At 41.4% G+C, this 19430-nt stretch overlaps 3 protein-coding genes across 4 annotated transcripts in view; 2 read left to right on the top strand and 1 right to left on the bottom strand.

Annotated features, from left to right (window-relative positions):
* Positions 1-45: 45 nt before the first annotated feature.
* On the top strand, positions 46-9592 carry LOC125883823 (leishmanolysin-like peptidase 2). Its single transcript, XM_049568406.1, has 15 exons — positions 46-246; positions 2571-2922; positions 3003-3096; positions 3340-3391; positions 3501-3650; positions 4729-4854; positions 5005-5089; positions 5303-5448; positions 6577-6760; positions 6915-6984; positions 7115-7211; positions 7338-7439; positions 8401-8538; positions 9026-9135; positions 9213-9592. The coding sequence occupies exons 2-15, from the start codon at positions 2586-2588 to the stop codon at positions 9400-9402; spliced, it is 1881 nt and encodes a 626-aa protein (XP_049424363.1). The 5' UTR covers positions 46-246; positions 2571-2585; the 3' UTR covers positions 9403-9592.
* A 441-nt stretch (positions 9593-10033) lies between these two features.
* Positions 10034-13180, bottom strand: LOC125884309 (probable E3 ubiquitin-protein ligase RNF144A-A). Its single transcript, XM_049569208.1, has 4 exons — positions 13006-13180; positions 12753-12853; positions 10881-11036; positions 10034-10755 (listed from the first exon to the last, which is right to left on the bottom strand). Exons 1-4 carry the CDS (start codon positions 13178-13180, stop codon positions 10294-10296), a joined length of 894 nt encoding a protein of 297 aa, XP_049425165.1. The 3' UTR covers positions 10034-10293.
* A 3924-nt stretch (positions 13181-17104) lies between these two features.
* Positions 17105-19430, top strand: part of LOC125883686 (ubiquitin carboxyl-terminal hydrolase 47-like) — a 29440-nt gene continuing 27114 nt past the window's right edge. For both annotated transcript variants that reach the window (XM_049568161.1, XM_049568160.1), the window contains exons 1-2: positions 17105-17208; positions 19307-19399. In XM_049568161.1, the coding sequence (XP_049424118.1) occupies positions 19327-19399 (73 nt within the window). In that variant the 5' untranslated portion in view covers positions 17105-17208; positions 19307-19326. The remainder of the gene's footprint in view (positions 17209-19306; positions 19400-19430) is intronic.

Genomic DNA, 19430 nt, shown 5'->3' with positions numbered 1-19430 from the left:
GGTGTTGTGTTGGGGGGTCGGGTGCGTGAAAAGACACCTGACACCTCAGTAGCAGATGACAGAGTCGCTGCATTGTGCTTTGTATTTAAAACTCCTATGGAAATTCACAGACCCCTGAGAGAGAGCTCTGCAGTGACTGCTCTTTGAGAAGTTCAGATCAACACTGTGGTGAGCAGCATGGAAGGCGAATGCAGAGAAAATGAAGCTGTTTGCCACTGAAGATTCAGACTGCATGGATGGACTGAGGTAAATATAAGGAATTATTTTGATTTAATTAATTAATGCTGCAGGAAAGTGATGATTGGAGCTGAAGTTTGTTCTGCATTTAACAGCTGCTCCAGCGTTCTATCGCCTTATTCCTCAGAGCAGAGTCATTCAAAGTTAAACCCCACAGGCTAAAATTTGCTCATGATGACCTTTGATCCTGCTAAAATCATCTAAGTGTGTAAACGATCTCTTCGTTTGTTAGATGATCTGTTTTAAAACCAGTGGAAACAGCCCTGAAACAATGAAATGATTCTACTGACCTCTGCCAATATATCGGTTACTCTGTTTTACCTGTCACTGCGGACTTTCATCCATGGATGCTTTTTTTCTTCAGTGATGTGATGGGTCAGAGGTCACAGACATTTATCCCACTAAAAAGAGAACCAGCTTCGTAGGACTGAAAGCCCAGAGTTAACCCTGAAGTTACATCGCTTACTCTGAATCCTGCTTTGTAGCACAGGCCTCTGGACCTGCTCTCTATATCTTACTATATAATGACGAAAACTCTGTCTGTGTGTCTGTTCCATGTTTTTCTCCTCACTGATTTGGTCAATCCATGTGAAATTTGGCACAGTGGTAGAGGGTCATGGGAGGATGCGAATGAAGCAATATTACATCAATTGGCCAAAGGGGGCGCTATAGCAACCGATTGAAACTTTGAATGGGCATATCTCATGCCCCGTATGTCGTAGAGACATGAAACTTTGCACAGAGATGCCTCTCCTCATGAGGAACAAATTTGCCTCCAGAACCCATAACTTCCAGTTATATAGATTTTCCGCCATTTTGAATTTTTTGAACAACACTTAAAATCGATGTCTTCCTAGGAAGTTTGAGCGATCTGCATGAAACTGGGTGAACATAATCTAGGGACCAATATCTAAAGTTCCCTCTTGGCAAAAGTTGGAAAACTTACTAAAACTGAGCTTCTATAAGGCAATGAATATTGCGGAGGGCGTGGCTCATCACATAAAGGTGTATAACATCTCAAGGGTTTCACCCATCACCACGCAACTTTGTAGGCATATGACCACACATAATCTGAGGGGACCCCTCCATTATTGACCCCATCAAACAAAATGGGGGCGCTAGAGAGCTAATTTCTTATCTAGGCCTAACCGCCATATGGATTTTTACTAAACTTGGTAGATATGTAGAACAGGACGCCTCAAGGTGACTGGAGAAATTTAACTCTAATTGGCAACTGGGTGGCGCTATAACAACAGAAAAATGCTTAAAAATGGCTAAAATGCGACCGATCGCTGTGGCTCCCCCTGTGGACCAATGTTGTTGTTTTTTTCTAATTTTTGGTATGACTAAGTCATGGTATGGTATGCTGTACATAATCACGGAAACTGTCAGTGTGTCATTCTGTCTGTCCCACGTTTTTCTACTCATTGACGTGGTCAATCTATGTGAAACTGCACATACGCATTGAGGATTGGCATAGGTAGAAGGTGACAAAGCTACCGATGGGTATGGAGTAATAGCTATAAATACCTCATTCTAAGGTTATGAAAACACGATAGTTCTCATTTTCAGGTGATTATACAAAAAAGGAAACACACTTATTAGATTGTATTCCATGTCTGCCAATATGTCCCCCTAAATCCTACAGACTGGAATTTTAAATTAAATTAAGTTCAATCACTCATGCTAAATGGACTTCTGCTTATGATATGATTCTACAACAAAAAAACACATAAACCCTTCCAGAGATCTCATTTATAAAAGAATGCAGTGGATCGATACCAAAAATGTACGGACAGACAAAAGTCAAAAATGGCGTGCGCCGAAAAATATTTGACAATATTTCTACAGTCCGACTTCCACCTCACCGTCTGTGTTGCCCGTTTCCTGCCTCCAAAATGTTCGTTAGCATGGGTCAAAGTTTCTTTCATCAAGTCTGTTTTTATAGATTGTGACTTTTCCATGGAAAGTGGTGCACGCCTCTTTCAGGCCTTGTTTTGTGCGTGTGCACCCCAGGTCACTACACTTCTGTGTTCAAATCTCGCTGAGCAAGACGTCTCTTTCTGAAATCTCACGAGAAGTGATTCGTAGCAGGAACAAAATGGTGGAAGTTGGAGAGAGGAGTGTTGGTAAATTTGTTGCGTTGGTGTACAGAAAGTCTTTCGAATACTTACCAGATGTTCACGAGATTTCAGGACGAGACTTTTCCTTGAGTGAGACTTGGTTACAACAGACTGGAACAAACAAAAGGTACAAAAAAATGTTTTATTTCAAAGCTCCTCACCCAAAATGTCTAACAGCTACTCACCATCCTCGCTGTGACCCTGAAATAGGTCTCAGCTATAATTATGGTTTCACCTCCATCCCAGAGACTCTGGGTGGGGATGCTGGTGGTAATGCTGATGGTGGTGGAGCTGCCTGGAGCCCTGCAGAAGTGCATCCACGACGAGATCCAGGCCCAGGCCGGGGTGGTCCGAGCTGCAGACGGCCCACACAACGAGCCCAGACTCAAGAGGACATCACCTGTTAGTGGAAAGATAGCCCCGCCCACTCCTGCTTCTCCACAGCCAATCAGGATCCGGACGTGGATTGCAAGGGAGAGCAACAAGCTATCAGAGGCTGAGAAAGAGAGGCTGGAGGCCGCTGTGGAGGAGGCTGTGAGGATGGTGTCGTCTTTACTGTCAGGTGGCCAAACAGACCACACACACACACACACACACACACACACACACACACACTATAATGAACTGTTGACCTTTCAACAGTGGAGAGAGCACCAGGCCCGTTGTTGCTCCACAGAGACGTAAATAAATACTGCAAGTTTCTCTGGAGGAATTCAAGTTCTGCCAACTACAACAGGTGTGTATCCAGTGTGTGTGTGTGTGTGTGTGTGTGTGTGTGTGTGTGTGTGTGTGTGTGTTAGAGCAAATTCACATATAGCCTATCTGTGAAATGTGTAAACTTCACTTTGTTACAACACGAAAATCACCATAAATAAATCGATAAAACTAAATATATTATCAGCACTAAAATGTTGCTAAATTACATTTAAAATAGATCCCACCTTTCCCCCTTTCACTCGAGTCAGTTTTCTTCCTTCAGGTGTGGTCGAGCCAACAGCAACTACAGATCTGAGACCTGTCTGGATGTGACAGTGAGTATCAGTCAGAGGGATTTGGAGTGTATTCCTGTGGTAAGCTGGGAAAAAAAACACACACAGCATGTACCTGTGTCTGCTTGTTTGCCGTCCCTGTTCAGAACAGATCCCAGATGATCACCTGGCTGGATGTGATATTTACCCAGAGGCTGACTCACCTCACAGGACTGAGCTCCGTCCTGACGGTGCTGGAGTCTCGGACACCGACTTCCTGCTGTACCTCCATGTACAGGCTACTGACAAGTGCCGAGCAGAGGTGAAAACCCACTTTTCAAACCTGTCTCAGAAGTGTTTCAAAGTAGTTACACTGCTCAAAAAAGTAGGGAAACACTTAAACCACACATTAGATCTTGATGAACAAAGTTGGAAATCTTTCCTGGTGTGCATTTTATATTTTGTTGAGAGCAAAATGACGTAAAAAAGCTCAATGGAAACCAAAAGCATCGATCACAATCGATCATTGAAAATTGAAATCACAGGCTGATTCAACTTGTATGAACTTTATCAATTCATGATGTGACTCAGTCGTGTGTATGGCAGCATCGTTAGTGGTGGAAATTTCAATTTCAATTAAATATGGCAGTTAAAGGTCCCACGTGCGGGAATTAGGGGCCGCACATGGTGTTTTCTTTAGCTTGTCATCACCTGAATCGTTATGTTTTCGTTACCTTGGAATGAGCCATTTTTATCTTCATACAGAGCGGGCCCTCTTCCACTGAGTCGGCCATTTTGTTTCTCCAGTAGCCCAGAACAGACAAAGCAAACACTGCCTCTAGATGGGACCATTCGCGTTTTTGCGTCGGCTAACGTAGTTGTTCTCAACGCCTGGCACATGGAGGAAGTTTCAGTCGGTTGCAACCTCACTGCTAGACGCCACTAAATCCTACACACTGGACCTTTAAAATTTAAAAAGTTATGTTTACTATAAAACAGATATGCAAAAATGGCTGAAATAATAAAGGAAATAAAATAACGTAAGGATACAGTAATTTACGTGTTTAACGTTCTGAGCTTTTGAAATAATCCATTATAACCACAAGATTTTTTTTTTAAATGACCCTTAAAATTCAAACATTTTAAGTAAAATTTTTTTGTCACATCTTAAACACTCACAATTTAAATTCTTATCATTTTCTTAAAAAAAAAAAAAAGCAGCAACAGACAAACAAAATGTTTAAGAAGCTTTAAAACAAAGTGCATCTGTCTTTTTTTTTTATTTCAGGATGAAATGTTTCTTCTCTTGCGCTGAGATCTGCACTCAAAAGTATTTGCGGTCATCATGCTGCCATTGACTGCTGTTATTTACCTCATACTATGTCCTGTTCACCTCTCAGCCTAATGTGTTGGCCTACGCTGTCCACTGTCAGACGGACTCTCATGGACGACCTGTAGCCGGGGTGGTGGTCATCTGCAGGGACAGGCTGACAGGAGCCGCATACAGCCACGAGGCTACTGTTCAGGTACCATTTATAATATTTAGGCTTCTTTTTTTATACAGGCAGTTTGATAAAATGTTATAAAATTTGTTTGTTTTCGAGATGACACCAAATAAAACAAATAATGGCTCTGTGTGAATACAGGAAGTCTGTGTGTGTTCCTCTGTTTTCCAGACTGTGATCCACGAGCTGTTTCATGCACTTGGTTTCTCTAAAGATCTCTTCCACACCTGGAGAGACTGCTCCTCCTCCTCTCAAGGTTTTAAACACATTTTGATACCACTGTGTCAAACTTTGAAACATGATGTGGTATGACAGTCTTATATAATAGTGTTTAATTGCGTGTGTAATTAGGATTTTAAGAGGATCAACAATAGAATCCTATATAATATGTTGTCTAAAATAAGCAAGTACGCCTTTCTACACATAAAAGTTGATATGCATTGGTCAGAGAATGGTCTTTTTCTTCCAGTGGGCGCTGTCTGTTCTCCTCGAGGCAAAGTGATGCACTCTGATGGATCCGGCCAGATGAGGATTTACACCCCGTCTGTCATCTCAGAACTTAAGAGGCACCTGGCATCTACTGACCCTGAGCTAGGGGGGCCGCTAGAGAACCTGGTACTGAGTAGCTCCAGTTTAAAGAGACAGTTCACCCAAAAAAAATCCAGTGTTTATATTTGTTCTCTGACAATTAGTTAATGAGTGTTGGAGATGTCAGCTGTAGAGATGCCTGCCTTCTCTCCAATATAATGGAGCTAGATGGCACTGCTCCACTCTGTGCTGTGATACTTGGCAGGTGTCGTTCAGTAGAAAGAAAATAGTTCCTGCATGAAACTGCTCACTACAAACTAAAATAACCAGGTCATGATTTCTGTAAAGAGACATTGCTTTTAGTTTTTTAAATGTATTTTTTTGCCACTTTGAGCACCACAAGCTGAATCTGGATGACAACGATGATGTAATCATGTGTAAATAAATACAGAAATAAATAAATAAAAGATTAAATAAGCACTGAAATGAATATGGAAATATATGATAAATGCATAAATAAAAAATAAATAAATGCAGAAGTACCTACCCCATTAACATACAGATACAGAAATCAATCAATGTAGTCGCACAACAAGTAGAAATAAATTTAAGATATCCATTTATTTATGACCTGTTTAATTGTCAATTTTTATTTATTTATGCATTAATCAATTTAATTTCACATTGTTGTTTTAACATTGATTTTTTTTTAAACATTTATTTCCTTATTTATTTAATCATTTATTCCTGTATTTATTCACACATTTATTTATTCCTGTATTGGTTTGGTCATTTATTTATTTATCCCTGTTTTTATTTATATGTATTTTTATTTCCATATTTTAGCATTTATACCCGTATTTATTTATTTATTTATTTATTTATTTATTTATTTATTTGTACATCTTTTTTTTCTTCATATTTTTGCATTTATACCTGTATTTATTTATTCACACCTTTTTCTTAATTATTTATGTATACCTTTATTTATTTACAGATGTTTAATTTAATTTGATTTAATTTAGTTTAGTTTAGTTTATTTAAGACAGGACAGTGCAAATTAATAAAACACATAACACAGCCAGAGTTAGCAAAAATGCTATTTACAAATGTATTCATTTATTTATAGCTCTCTCTATAGGGTGAACTTTCCCTTTAACCTTATTTGTAGATTTAGTGTGTGCTCTCCTTACATGTTTGACACTCTTCCCTCAGGATGTTCCTCCAGGCAGAGTGTCCTCTCACTGGGAGTCCCGGGTCCTGCAGGGCTCCATCATGGCCGCGGCGCTGGGGGACTGGACCACGGTCCAGATCGACCCAGTCACCTTAAATGCGTTACAGGACACAGGCTGGTACACTGTCGACCTGAGCCGGGCACAGAGTCTAGTGTGGGGAGACGGTGAGGAAAGATAAAGATATTAAATGTAATCACATGAACAAATGTATAATCTACGTGATCATAATTACAAAAAAACCCAAACAGAATTATATGTCATTAGATTGAAGTAGAGACAAAAATAGATAAAACTGGCTAAATGTGTTTTTTTTAACAGGTGAAGGAGCCATGTTTGGTTCTCTGTCAACCTGTCAGGACAAGTCCTCGTCCTTTTTCTGCACTGGCAGGTAGATTTATAGTTATGTATTTATTTTCTACATGACTGCTTATGTTTTTTTAGGTGGAATGTGGGTCACTTTTTATTGACATACTATATTTGCAGCACTAATATTTGTTTTATTATATTATTCCTCTCAGTGGATTTGGGTGTCATTATCTTCATCTCCACAAGGGGGAGTGCCAGACTGATCAATACCTGGAGGGATGTAGGGTGTTTAAACCCCTCAAGAATGGAGTAAGTGTTAATCCTTTCATGTGTAAAGCAGGAATATGGGGCCAATGCTGTTTTCTTGCAATCTGTGGCATTTTATTGCCGTTGCAGCATCACACTTTAGCTCGTTTACCTCCCCCTGTTCTTCAGAGTGAATGCTGGAAAGAGGAAAATGGCAGGCAGTCTGCTGAAGAGAGCGGCGAGATCTTTGGTTTCGGCAGCCGTTGCTTCTTCTCGAGCCTGACCAGACAGGTGAGTGTGTGTGAGCATGTGTGTGAATGCTTGTCACTAACTGTTTCCTATTGTTTGAAGGGATACTTAACAACCAAGTAGCCATATGTCTATCACTTTGGTTTTTTTTGCACGCCTCAACAGTGGACGAAGAATCCAAAAACTTAGGAGTTTATTTACCTGGGTAAAAGTATTCCTGGTAATCTGTGTGGTTTGCGTTTCCACCGCACCTCAAAGTTCAGGAAAATTTATTCAAATCAGGCTGTCGTCACAGCTTGTCGGCTATTCTTCCATAGACTCAGTCGTTTCGGGTCGAATTCCTGCTGAATTTCTTCCTCGGCAAACACGCTCCAAAGAGCCTGGAACTCGTCGTCCATCCACTTCTCATAGCTTCACTTCTTTTGCTCCATTTTCCAAATGATCAAAACACAAAAGAAGTGAAGCTAGTAGAAATGAAATAAAGTTTGCAGCCATACTGGCACCGAAGTGCGGAACGCTGCAAGTGTGTGTTCCACCAATCAGCGTTCTTCAGCAAACAGCCCCGCCCCTCAAGAATTCCGGGGAATCCAAAAAGTCCTACCCGTTTACTAGGTACTTTGTTCAGGGGAAGCTTTTCAAAAGCCCAGGTAAATGATAAAAGTTCCTGCCGTGGAAAAGGGGCTATTGGGAAGCGCAGTTGGTTTGTGTTATTGTTCAACTTTGGTGTTTTGAAGGGTTAGTTCGGATTCACCAAAGTCACACAATAACAACGAGTTGTGTGAGAGTTTATAAACAGACAGTCTGATATACTTTTGGTATTGTTAAACATGGACCCCTATGACTTCAGTTCACCAAGAATTTTCCCTGGTTTTTGGATTCTTCGTTCACTATGGAGGCATCTGAGAAAATTACTAATTCAGTGTGTAACATGGGGAGAGTAATTGATACACAACTGATAATTTGTAGGTTGAATTTTCCTTTAACATTGATTTCTGTCTTTTAGAACTGGAGTCAGATTCTTTTGTCCAACAGCTCAGTGGAGGGACGTTGTTACAGACACAGGTGCACTGGACCGAACAGGTACCAAATCCAGGTGTCTGGCTCTGAGTGGGTGAACTGTCCAGCAGGGGGCGCCATTCAGGTAACATGACACAACCCTATGCTACCACAGTATAAATCAATAAGTACAAGTACCTCCAATTTGTACTTAAGTACAGTACTTGAGTAAATGTACTTAGTTACATTCCAACACTGTATTTAGAGAGGGTACAATATGCTTTAAAAACAAGGTCGTTACCAAAACATAACACCTGATGTGACAATAATACACTGATGTTTAAAAATGCTCCATACTGTACAGGGCGCCCATTAGTTCACCTAGTAGAGCAGCCACCCCATGTACAAAGGCTTTGTCCTTGCTGTAGCGGCCGTGGGATCGACTCCAACCTACAGCCCTTTGCTGCATGCCCCCTCTCCCCCTTTCATCCTAACAAATGTCCTGTCAGTCAAAGTCAAAAAAGGGCCTAATTATATCTTTAAACAAATGCTACATACAGCACCAAACAGATCCTCACTTCTTATCTGAACTTTCATCACACTATCTGTTCTTTGCTGTTTTTAACCGTCAGATCAAAGGATACCAGGGTTCAGTCCACTGCCCTGACAGGAGGTTATGTGTGTACCCTGACGTTACTCCTCCCTCAGATGACCTCACTACATTTCCTGCTTCTATAACAAGGCAAGTACAACTAACAGCAAGCGCCTTATTTATTTATATTAATCTATAACTCATATTACTTTTTTCTTTTTGGTTAGTGAGAGTGTAACTTCAGCCCAGAACGAGACCTGGTCGCCCATCAGACTTCCCGCAGAGCTCACTGCAGCCTCAGCGCTCGGCGTCACTGCAGCTGTGTGTCTCCTGGCTGCAGCCGTGGTGTCTGTGAGGAAATGTTGCTCCTGCAGGATCAGGATCCACTCTGCCCCGGACCATCACACTGAGCTGTAGCAAACAGCTGCCTTTAAAAACTTTGAATGTTGAGCTCAGTGTTGACGAAACTGCGGTTTTCGTGGCTTATTTTTCTCCGACTAATGTGAAAGAGAAATAATTAAATAATTAATTCAAACAAATGGTACATTTTAATCAGACTTTTTTTTTATTGAACAGAAAATATAGCAAAGCCAATGACAGGTTCCTGCCCCAGACATGATGACAATAAATTATACTACAATAATGAGAAAACATTGCTAAACCTATACACAAATACAACATGCTAATGTTATTAGCACAAGCCTATGGCATTTTACATCGTATAAATTAGCCTAGTGGCTAGCGGACTTTTCCTCTACTCATATAAAACCAGGTACAACAGCAACATTAAACAAAGGTAACGGTACATAATTCAGCTACATTGCAACTCACAAGGTTCACCAACAAAACAACTGTCTTATACTAACAAATACAACATGCTAACGTTCTTAGCACAAGCCTATGGCATTTTACATTGTATAAATTAGCCTAGCAACGAGCTGAGATTTCCTCTTTGTGGAGGCTTTTTTGTCTTCACAATTTATTGTTTCTTATTTGTGAAATTAAAGTAAATAAAAGCTTTGTTTCCACTGAAGGAAATGGCGTCAGCTTACAGAAACAGACAGGAGGTCTGCGTTGCCACAACATGTAGTTAAATTTCTGGGGAGGTGCACGTCAGGCTACAGTGTAGGCTCTACGTTGACGCAGAGCTTACACCATAGGTACAGCGTCAATTATATGCAGAAGTATAAATACCACATAAGACTTTATAAACAGGCTTATAGATACATGATACTGTAAAGAAACTAGCTAGCTTCAAAAAACAAAAAAGTACAGTGTTAAATCAATAGAAGCTGATGCACTCACAGTCTATTTCCTCTGCCATACAGGTATAGAGGTTTGTCTTGGGGCGACACCACTGGGGCAAAGTATGTAGTATGATAATTCCCTCAGCTCCTGGCACTCTTTAGCGAGCTTTAGACACACAAAACAGAACTCCACCTTACACTGCTGACATGTGACATTTTTACAGTGAGTTCTGTCATGCTCCACCAGCAGACCACAGGTGGGACAGGCACGGATGGAGGGACAGCCAGTGACCCCCCTCACATTCTTGAAGGTGATATCTGGGCAGGTCATCAATATTTCTAGTGATTTGTTGATGCAACCTTCATTCGCACAGCGGTCTGAATATGGAGATGGATGTTTCCATTCATTCAGGCACTGCCAGCAGAATGAGAAGGCTTTGTTTTTGTTAGCTGTGCACACTGTGCAGCAGACCCTGAGATTATCCAGGTCAGTTCTCACCACAGAACACTTGCAGCCATGACACTGTTCATTCAGAAAACAAAGATAGAGATATTTTTAAATCCATCTTTTGAAGGCCCATATGAGTGCACAGCTAGGAAATGTAGTTTCCAAGAACTGATTGTAAAAAGTGTAAGTAAGGTACTTACTGATTTGATGTCAAAGTAGTTCTTGACAGCATTACTGAACAGTTTCTTTTCAAAGTAATCCCTTTCTCCAGGGGTCAGCAGAGCCATTTTACAAACTTCTTCATATGTCCACTCAACATCACAGCCAGTCTGGCCACACACAAATCTGCACTCACCCTTGGGGATTGAAAAGAAAATCAGACAAACTTTCATGAATTAATATGAATGAATTAAAAAGAAAAACAAGAATTTAAGCTACTGTATAGACACGGACACGGTCAGCTAGAGCAAGACCAAGCACCTGAGTGTTGTTGCTAACAGGCCCCCAGGAAATGAGCTGGGCTTTGAAGCCGATTTTTGTAGTGGCCAAACAGTGGAATTACAACTCCTGAGCCCATCACATGATGCCATCTCTTTTGGAAAAATTAGTGTCTGTTGAATAATTTTAAGCATTAGAAACACTTTGGGATACTTTGATTCATGATTTATTTTAAAAGCATAATATAACTTTATAATCCTCTCTAATTTGCATATTACCAAAAAATTTAATTTACACACACTTTTTCACCCAAATTGAGAGTTGAGGGGATGAGCTTTGTCCATGTTGTGATTCCATGTCCAGAGTGAGAGTGTATGCCCACTTTATCCACAATCAAATCATACGGAGTATGAATACTGGGTAATACTCCTCTAACCAGGAGCATGCATTCGCGCACTGAGAAAAGCATAAACGTAGCCCGCCAATCGGGACGTGCCAACCAGAAGAGGTGCGGACCCCACAGTATATTTGGACGCAGATTCCTGCGATCGAGATCTGATACCCTCTTCAGCGAGTGGCATAGGAACAACAGGACCCCTAGGTGGAGGGCTCTGCCTGTGCTAGTAGAACTAGGGTTACAATGTTGTAACCTTCTTTCTATCCCACAAAGGCTTCTTCTTTGATAGCCAAAGCACACAAACAACTGTTCAGTGCATCTGATGGAGGGCGTGGGTTCAACACAACATGCCAGAGCACAAAGTGGGCAGAGCAGATGCGTTTTTGCCTCCCTTTCCCCCTAATGGAGTGGAGGACAAAAAGCATCTAACTCTATAACTCATGACCTGAACGAACTCCTTCTGTTCCTGAGAACAAAGGAAGGATTTTGTGTGAGAGAAGCCCCACTGCGGTCAACATGAAGTAGCAAGCAACTTGGGTGCACAGATGGGGCGATTAGTTCATACGCTGTCTTAGCTGAGGTCAACGCAAACAGCAAAGCTGTCTTGGATGTCAACGCCTTCAGAGAGGAGTGCTCCAGAGGCTGGGAGGGATTCTTCAACAGGGCCTCGAGCACCAATGGCAGGTCCTGTTGCGGGGACTTATTTCTTGTAGCTGCCATCTTGGAAATATGCAAATAAGAGTTCCAGATGCATCCAATCATAGAAATAAGCATTCAGTTGTGTTTCGTTAAGTCAAAACCGTAAAAAAGACACCAAGTTCATATTTGTAGCTCATCTGGTTCAAGAGTTATAGACAAAATGGTTTTAAGGTGGCAGCCATGTTGGATTTTTGCTGTCATGGTCATCTGAGTGCCAATCTGTGATATACAGCTGTCCAAATTTGGTGCTTTTATCACAAAATGAACCATTTTTCAGTTCTGCCAACCCTCTTTAACAAACGATATTAATTTAGCCAACAGTAAATGATAAGTAATAGTAATAGTAAGTGCTTTCTACTAGCCGAGTGGTAATGTAGGCCAATGAGCTAACCGTAGCTAAGGCTATCCATTTAGCTGCCACTCTACATGAATAACACATTTCTTTTCCAGCGTTCTATCAGTGTGATGATGGTCAGTCACAGGGAGAGGTCACAAGATCTTGTTTTTTTGCCAACTATTTGACTCGCCAATACGTTACCTGGTCCAACAACCAGCGACACCAGTTGGTGAGAGACATCGGGGTGACAGCATGACCACAGGACATCTTTGCTCTGAGAGACTTGTAGTCATTGCACTCGACTATGTGACACACAAAAACAAGTACTACTGGTTAAACTTCTGAGAGCTTAATAATGTGAAGACATGAGTCATAGACAGCAGCCTATAATAGATGAGGTTATTAATAGTCTTTAAGATAGCTGAATAAATTTGAAATCAACTTGGCTACTTACAGTCCATATCATCATCTCCATCGACGAAAGAAAATGTGTTGTCGTTGACGTCATAACACACAGCGGCAACACAGTTGCTCAGTTGCCCAGAATCACCGCTCTTGAGTTCAGTTGCTAAATTGCTTTGTTGTCCCGGATCACTCCTCTTCTGTCGAGATGCAAAACCTGCTCTCATTTTTGAGGAAAAGCTTCTACTCCTCTTAATGGACAAACTCCTTTTCAATTATCTAGTATCACTCCTCTCCTGCTGAGTTGCCTCATTGCTCAGTTGTCCAGAATCACTCCTCCTCTGCTCAGTTGCTGAATTATAGCTCAGTTGTCTGGAAACAGTCGTCTTCTGTTGAGTTGCTATATTGCTCACTTGTCCAGAATCACTTATTTTCTGCTGAGTCACTAAATTGCTCGCTTGTCCAGGATCACTCCCCTTCTGCTCAGTTGCTGCATTGCTCAGTTGTCCAGAATCACTTCTCATCTGTTGAGTTGCTACATTGTTGCTTGGTTGTCCAGTATCACTTCTCTTTTGTTCATTTGCTAAATTGCTCAGCTGTCCAGAATCACTACTCCTCTGTTCAGTTGCAACATTGCCTATTTGTCCAAAATCACTTCTCTTCTGCTCAGTTGCTGAATTGCTCAGCTGGCCAGAATCACTAGTCTTCTGTTCAGTTGCTATGTTGCCCATTGGTCCAGAATCACTTCTCTTCTATTGAGTTGCTAAATTGCTTAGTTGTCCAGAGTGACTCGTCTTCTGTTGAATTGCCGTATTGCTCAGTTGTCCAGACTCACTCTTTCTCTGCTCAGCTGTCAGCTTTGAGCCCATCCCGTCTCCTTCTCCAAAACAACAGTGGAGTGAATGGAGTTGTTTAACTTGTCTTTGAAGTCATGTGATTTTTCAGTTGCCCTATTAGGCGTCCATAAAAACCTCGCATCGGCATTCTAGTTTCATTCCAGATCCTCTGTACCTGAGCAAACACACCTCACTGAACAGGCTCAGCAGCCAAATGGTGATCCAGCTCAAAGTAAATGGACCCAGGGGAGAGGAGAAGATCATCGACCTGTGTGACGCTGAGGAGAAGCTGAAGAAGATGACTGTGCAGGACCTGAAATGGATCATTACTGACAAATTTGACGTTTAACACCTTTCTTGATACAAAACTTTGCTGTGACGCCATCAAATCCCCTCCTCTCCCGTCAGTGGTAAGCGAACACTGAGTTAAGTCTCTTTATTTCTCCTAGAGGGTGACATCCGGGTGGTGTACAAAACCCAGATGATGGAGGACCCCTCCCTGCTGTTGTCCTACGGGGTCCGGCACATGTCCAACATCCAGACGCTGCTGATGCTGCCTGGAGGCTCCTGATGAAGACACATGATGAGACCAGTTATATATTATGATGTCAAAAATAACACTGAAATATAAAAACAAATATAATGCCCTGATATGTGTCCTCTTTGTTCTGTGAAAGTTAATTATTTGGACTTAATACAAGGAAGCTGTGCTTCATTATTACTGCCAAGCAGGTGGTTTTCTATTATTAGTCTACTTTTCCTTGAGAAGAATCGAAGTCAATGCAGTTTCATTTGCTGTGACCCAGGAAGAGACATATGCAGTCACACCAATGCAGGCTCCATGTTGAGTACGGCCACCTGTAACCTGTCGGACTACCTTATGGAAAAAATTTTATTTATATCAGATCAGAAGTCCTTGCTGTTTTCTTACAGAAATCTTCACATTTCTGAAGTCATCCAAGGTAATTTCTGAATGTGCTGATGTTGGTGTTGTCATGATATGAATCGTGTTGTACAGATTAAGTATGTAAGGACTGGTGGATTAGACAAGATGTTAGTCGGTCCTGTCAGTAAAGAGACAATGCAACAGCAACAGTTTAACTTTAGCAACTCAGCAAGAGAGGAGTGATTCTGGACAACTGAGCAATTTGACAACTCAGCTGAAGGCGAGTGTTTCCAGACTACTGTGCAGCAATTAAACAACTAATCAGGAGACAACTGAGTGATTTAGCAACTAAAATGATACATACTGGATGATTGCAGTCACACTAATGCAGGCTCCACGTTGAGTACAGCCACCTGTAACTTACCATGCTGCAAGGTGAGTGTGTTTGCTGATCCTGTGAGTTTATCTATCTCCCTTAACTTTAGCTTATATTGTAGTTATGCTATGTAGCGTGTGAAATAGAGTATGGTGAATGTCTAAGGAAAGGTAGTATCAGCACTGTTTCTACCTGGAGCTCACATGTACGGAGCCTGGGCTTGGTTGAAGGTGGCAGTGCTGTTTGGGCTGAGAAAACCATGCGTAAGTAAGGTGTGTTAGGAAAGGTAGTATCAGCACGGTCTCTACCTGGAGCTCGCATGTACGGAGCCTGGGTTTGTTGAAGGTGGCAGTGCTGTTTGGGCTGAGAAAGCCATGCGTAAGTAAGGTAAAGGAGGTTGTTGGGTTGGTGTGGGGAGCAGTGAGACCTGGCAGTAGGGGAGTGTCAATGGGACGCCAGAGATCACTGTCTAGCCTCCTGGAGGTGTCGTGGGACCAACTAGACGAAACACTGGTGAAAGGAGGTTCCCACCTGATGACCCCAAAGACATGCTAGTTATCACTGCTCATTGGTTTGTATAGTTAAGCCTTGCCATAATAGCTTATCATAGGACTTAGATTATTCACTGAGTGTTGATACTTTATCTAGAGCACAAACTACTTGTGTTTATTTGAATGTCGGATTACCTTGTGGAATTTTTTTTATTTATATCAGATCAGAAGTCATTGCTGTTTTCTTACAGAAATCTTCACATTTCTGAAGTCATCCAAGGTAATGTCTGAATTTGTTGATGTTGGTGTTGTCATGATATGAATCGTGTTGTACAGATTTAGTATGTAAGGACTGGTGGATTAGACAAGATGTTAGTCAGTCCTGTCAGTAAAGAGACAATGCAACAGCAACAGTTTAACTTTAGCAACTCAGCAAGAGAGGAGTTATTCTGGACAACTGAGCAATTTGACAACTCAGCAGAAGGCGAGTGATTCTGGACAACTGAGCGATTTAGCAATGCAGAAGAGGAGTGGAAGAGGTAAGGTAGCCTAGTTAATGACTGATGGGGTCTATCTGATCCAAATGATGGTTGTAGTTTGCATTCATTTTAGTATGAGCATCAAGTTTCATTGTCCATCAGTTGTGTGTGATAATCAGGATGACAAATTCAAAGGAGTATTGTGATGACTGAAGACAGACTGTAGACTGTCTCTCTTTGGTCTCATGCGTTTGTGACTCTTCACCTCTGTCTGGTCTCACAGGGAGAAGATGATCTGACCTCCTGTGTCTGTGGTTAGTTTACACCTTCATTTTATTATCCACAAACACTTAAGAATTGAACTTAAAGCGGTGAGAGATGTTCCAAATCGTCAGTTTGTCTGCTCCTCACTTTCTCTCTCTGTCCTCTCGACAGGGACATCTGTAGTCAATGTGACACAGTCCTCCTATCAGGCTGAGGAGAACCACAACATCACACTGGAATTCATGTTCACAACCAAAGCTGACAGTTCCCTCGTCTCCCTTTTTATCTACTGTCAACTGTTGGCTGATCTCAGACTCTTTGTCCTGTTTCATCTACATGGAGGTATTAAGGTCCCAGAGTCTCAGGATGAACAGTTCACAGGACGAGTCCAGTGTGACAAAGATGTCCTCAGAGAGGGACGACTAAGACTTCATGTGTGCTGCTGTACCTGTTGCCAGAGTCGAAAAACCATGCATCATGCATAGGCGTAGTTAGGACAAAAAAATATAAATAAATAAAACAAAAAATAATGATAACAAAATAACCGCATTTTTGACCGTAGCATTTTCCCGACTTCAAAAAGCCCCTCAGGTTTTAAAAAAAAAGGACCAGATGATTTTTTCAAGTAAATGAACATCATAAACATAAATTAACAGTGACCCAAGGTAGAAACATAATGCTGTGACCAGGTGAAAACATTTTGCTAAAGTTTAATCATCAAAATTATGAAACGCTTTGTGTAGCATACATTTCAATTCTGCCTTGAGTTTCCTGAAACATAAACTGGCTCGGCCCCAGTTCCTATAATGTAGTGAGCAAGTCTCATGACGCGACGGAGGCTGTCACTGAGCGACAGGTTGACACTGACAGGGAACAATCCTCCTCTGGGACTCACCGATGTCTTGTCTGATGGTCCGCTGTCAGTAAGTATTCCCACATTTTGTCTGATCTTCGCATAAATATCATTTTATCATGTTAAAGTGATTCTGAGTAGTTTGTAATCGGTGTGAGGTGTCATCACAGCCAATACACGGACAACAGTCAGTGTCACTGTGGGCAATGTTAGACAACAATGCTGGTGTTTTGCCGAAGCATTTGTTCTTATAATAATTTTCAGAACAGTCTCAGAAATGTACCAAGGGTGCACCACACACCACCCAAAACACCTTAAATGCAAGCCTTAACATTTGTTAAGTTCAGTGTTTGTCAATCATGAAACACGAGCAGAACGTATGTGTGCGTAAAGAGAGACATTTACGCGTATTTCGGCACTCATCAATATGTTAGTGGCTCCGATCTTTTCATAGGTACTAAGAAAATCTACACCTGCTTCCGACTGCTCGTAGTTCTTGTGTAAATAAGATATTGCGCAGTTGTCATCGTTAGAAATTACAATTTAATACGTTAGGCACATGCCTTTGTGGCATGGCTCGACTCTAATGCTGCTGTCGGGCAAACCACTTTTAATGGAGAGTTGATGCAATGGGCCACATTTAAAAACGAATGCATAGAAGTTTAAAAACAAAAAAAACATGTCTTGCAAAAAGGACACTTAGGATCCTCTGACAGAGAGGTCTCTCCGATGATGCAAGCAATGCGCTCCTCTGCAGCAGACAGCTGTGACTGAGAGGAGCTGTGTGTGCCTGTGTGCGCACTTACGCGTTTTCTTGCATCGAGTTTCATATAGGACACGCAGTTAGCTGCACCTGTTACCTCCTTCCAGGCCTTTGCTTTATGGCACAGCAACAGAAGGTTTGTTAAATCCACTTACAGATTTACTAGCATTTCACGAATAAGACCCACTGGAACTGTGGCAGAGAAGTGCTTATGAATTATAGCCTACATAGTATCCCAGTCAACTTTTGTATGTGGGCCCCATGTGATTAGCTCAGAAACTGGCCCTATATGGGATTGTCCAAGGGTTCCCTAATGGCCCAATGTCAATTGCCCAAATGGATGTGTTAACCCAAGTGGGCCCCACATGGGTTATGCTAAGGCTACCTGGGCACCAGGTGGGTATGGGCCCAAAATGAGCACGGGCCATTAGGGAACCCTTGGACAATCCCATATAGGGCCCGTTTTCGGGCTCTTTTACTACCAGGATGGCCCCACACATGATTACACATATTACATTTTAATACGTTTTTATGTTACTTGACTGTGTTACACTCTATTGATATTGTAGCTGCTACAAGATATTGCTGCCAAACGAAATTTCGTTGTATATTTGTGTACAATGACATTAAAGCTTCTTATCTTATCTACATACAAATGTTGGCTGGGATATAGGCTTTTATCAGTGTCAGTCAGTGAAAACATTTTTTAAATCCTTCAGTCTGTGCTGGATATTCTTCCACTTGTGAATGGCATACAGTAATGGTGATATCTTCTTTATTTTTCCTTTAACGACATCACCATTTTCAATACTCTATAGAAATTGATCGGTATCAATAGAAACCAACTATCTGAATTCATATTAGGGAAAGTTTCAGGGATTTAATGTCAATTAATTTTACAAGATGATCGTTGGAGCCACGATAACATTGTTTGTATTTGCTTTGATTCATGTTTAACTTACAGTGACTACATGTAAATAGATGCAGTTTCGTTATTTGTACACGGGGTGGCGCATTAGAACAGAAAAACGCAGGTGCTATAGGTTAAGTGCAGGTGATGAGCAGCAGGTGTGTGTGTGTGTGAGGAGGGCAGCATGAAGAGTTTGTAGCTTGTTGAAACTGAAATTTAAATTTAAATAAACTAATACACAAAATAAATTATTTGCAAACGCTTTGTTTTTGGTGTTGGGAAAGATATTGCTGTTGTTTGCAGACATTTTAATTAATGACGGAATGACTCCTGTGGTGTCGTGTAGATCTAGTACAATGCCACTTCCTGGACCAGACTGTATGCCATGAGGCCTGTAGTGTTGCTGTGAATTGCAATATTTGCATGTAACAATTTGCAAGACTGATATTGAATTGTTTACATATATAAAATAATAAAATGCAATAACACTTTCAGGGGCAGATTCAAAAGGAAAGATGGCCAGCTCCAGAAAACGATCCCAGGATGAGGTGAAAGAAGCAGAGAGGAAGAAACGAAAAGAAGATGCAGGTGAAGTACAAAAGATTATTACAAGCCACTT

This window comes from Epinephelus fuscoguttatus, linkage group LG23, assembly GCF_011397635.1.
Source record: "Epinephelus fuscoguttatus linkage group LG23, E.fuscoguttatus.final_Chr_v1".
Lineage (NCBI taxonomy): Eukaryota > Metazoa > Chordata > Actinopteri > Perciformes > Serranidae > Epinephelus > Epinephelus fuscoguttatus.
This window is presented reverse-complemented; position numbering and strand designations above follow the sequence as displayed.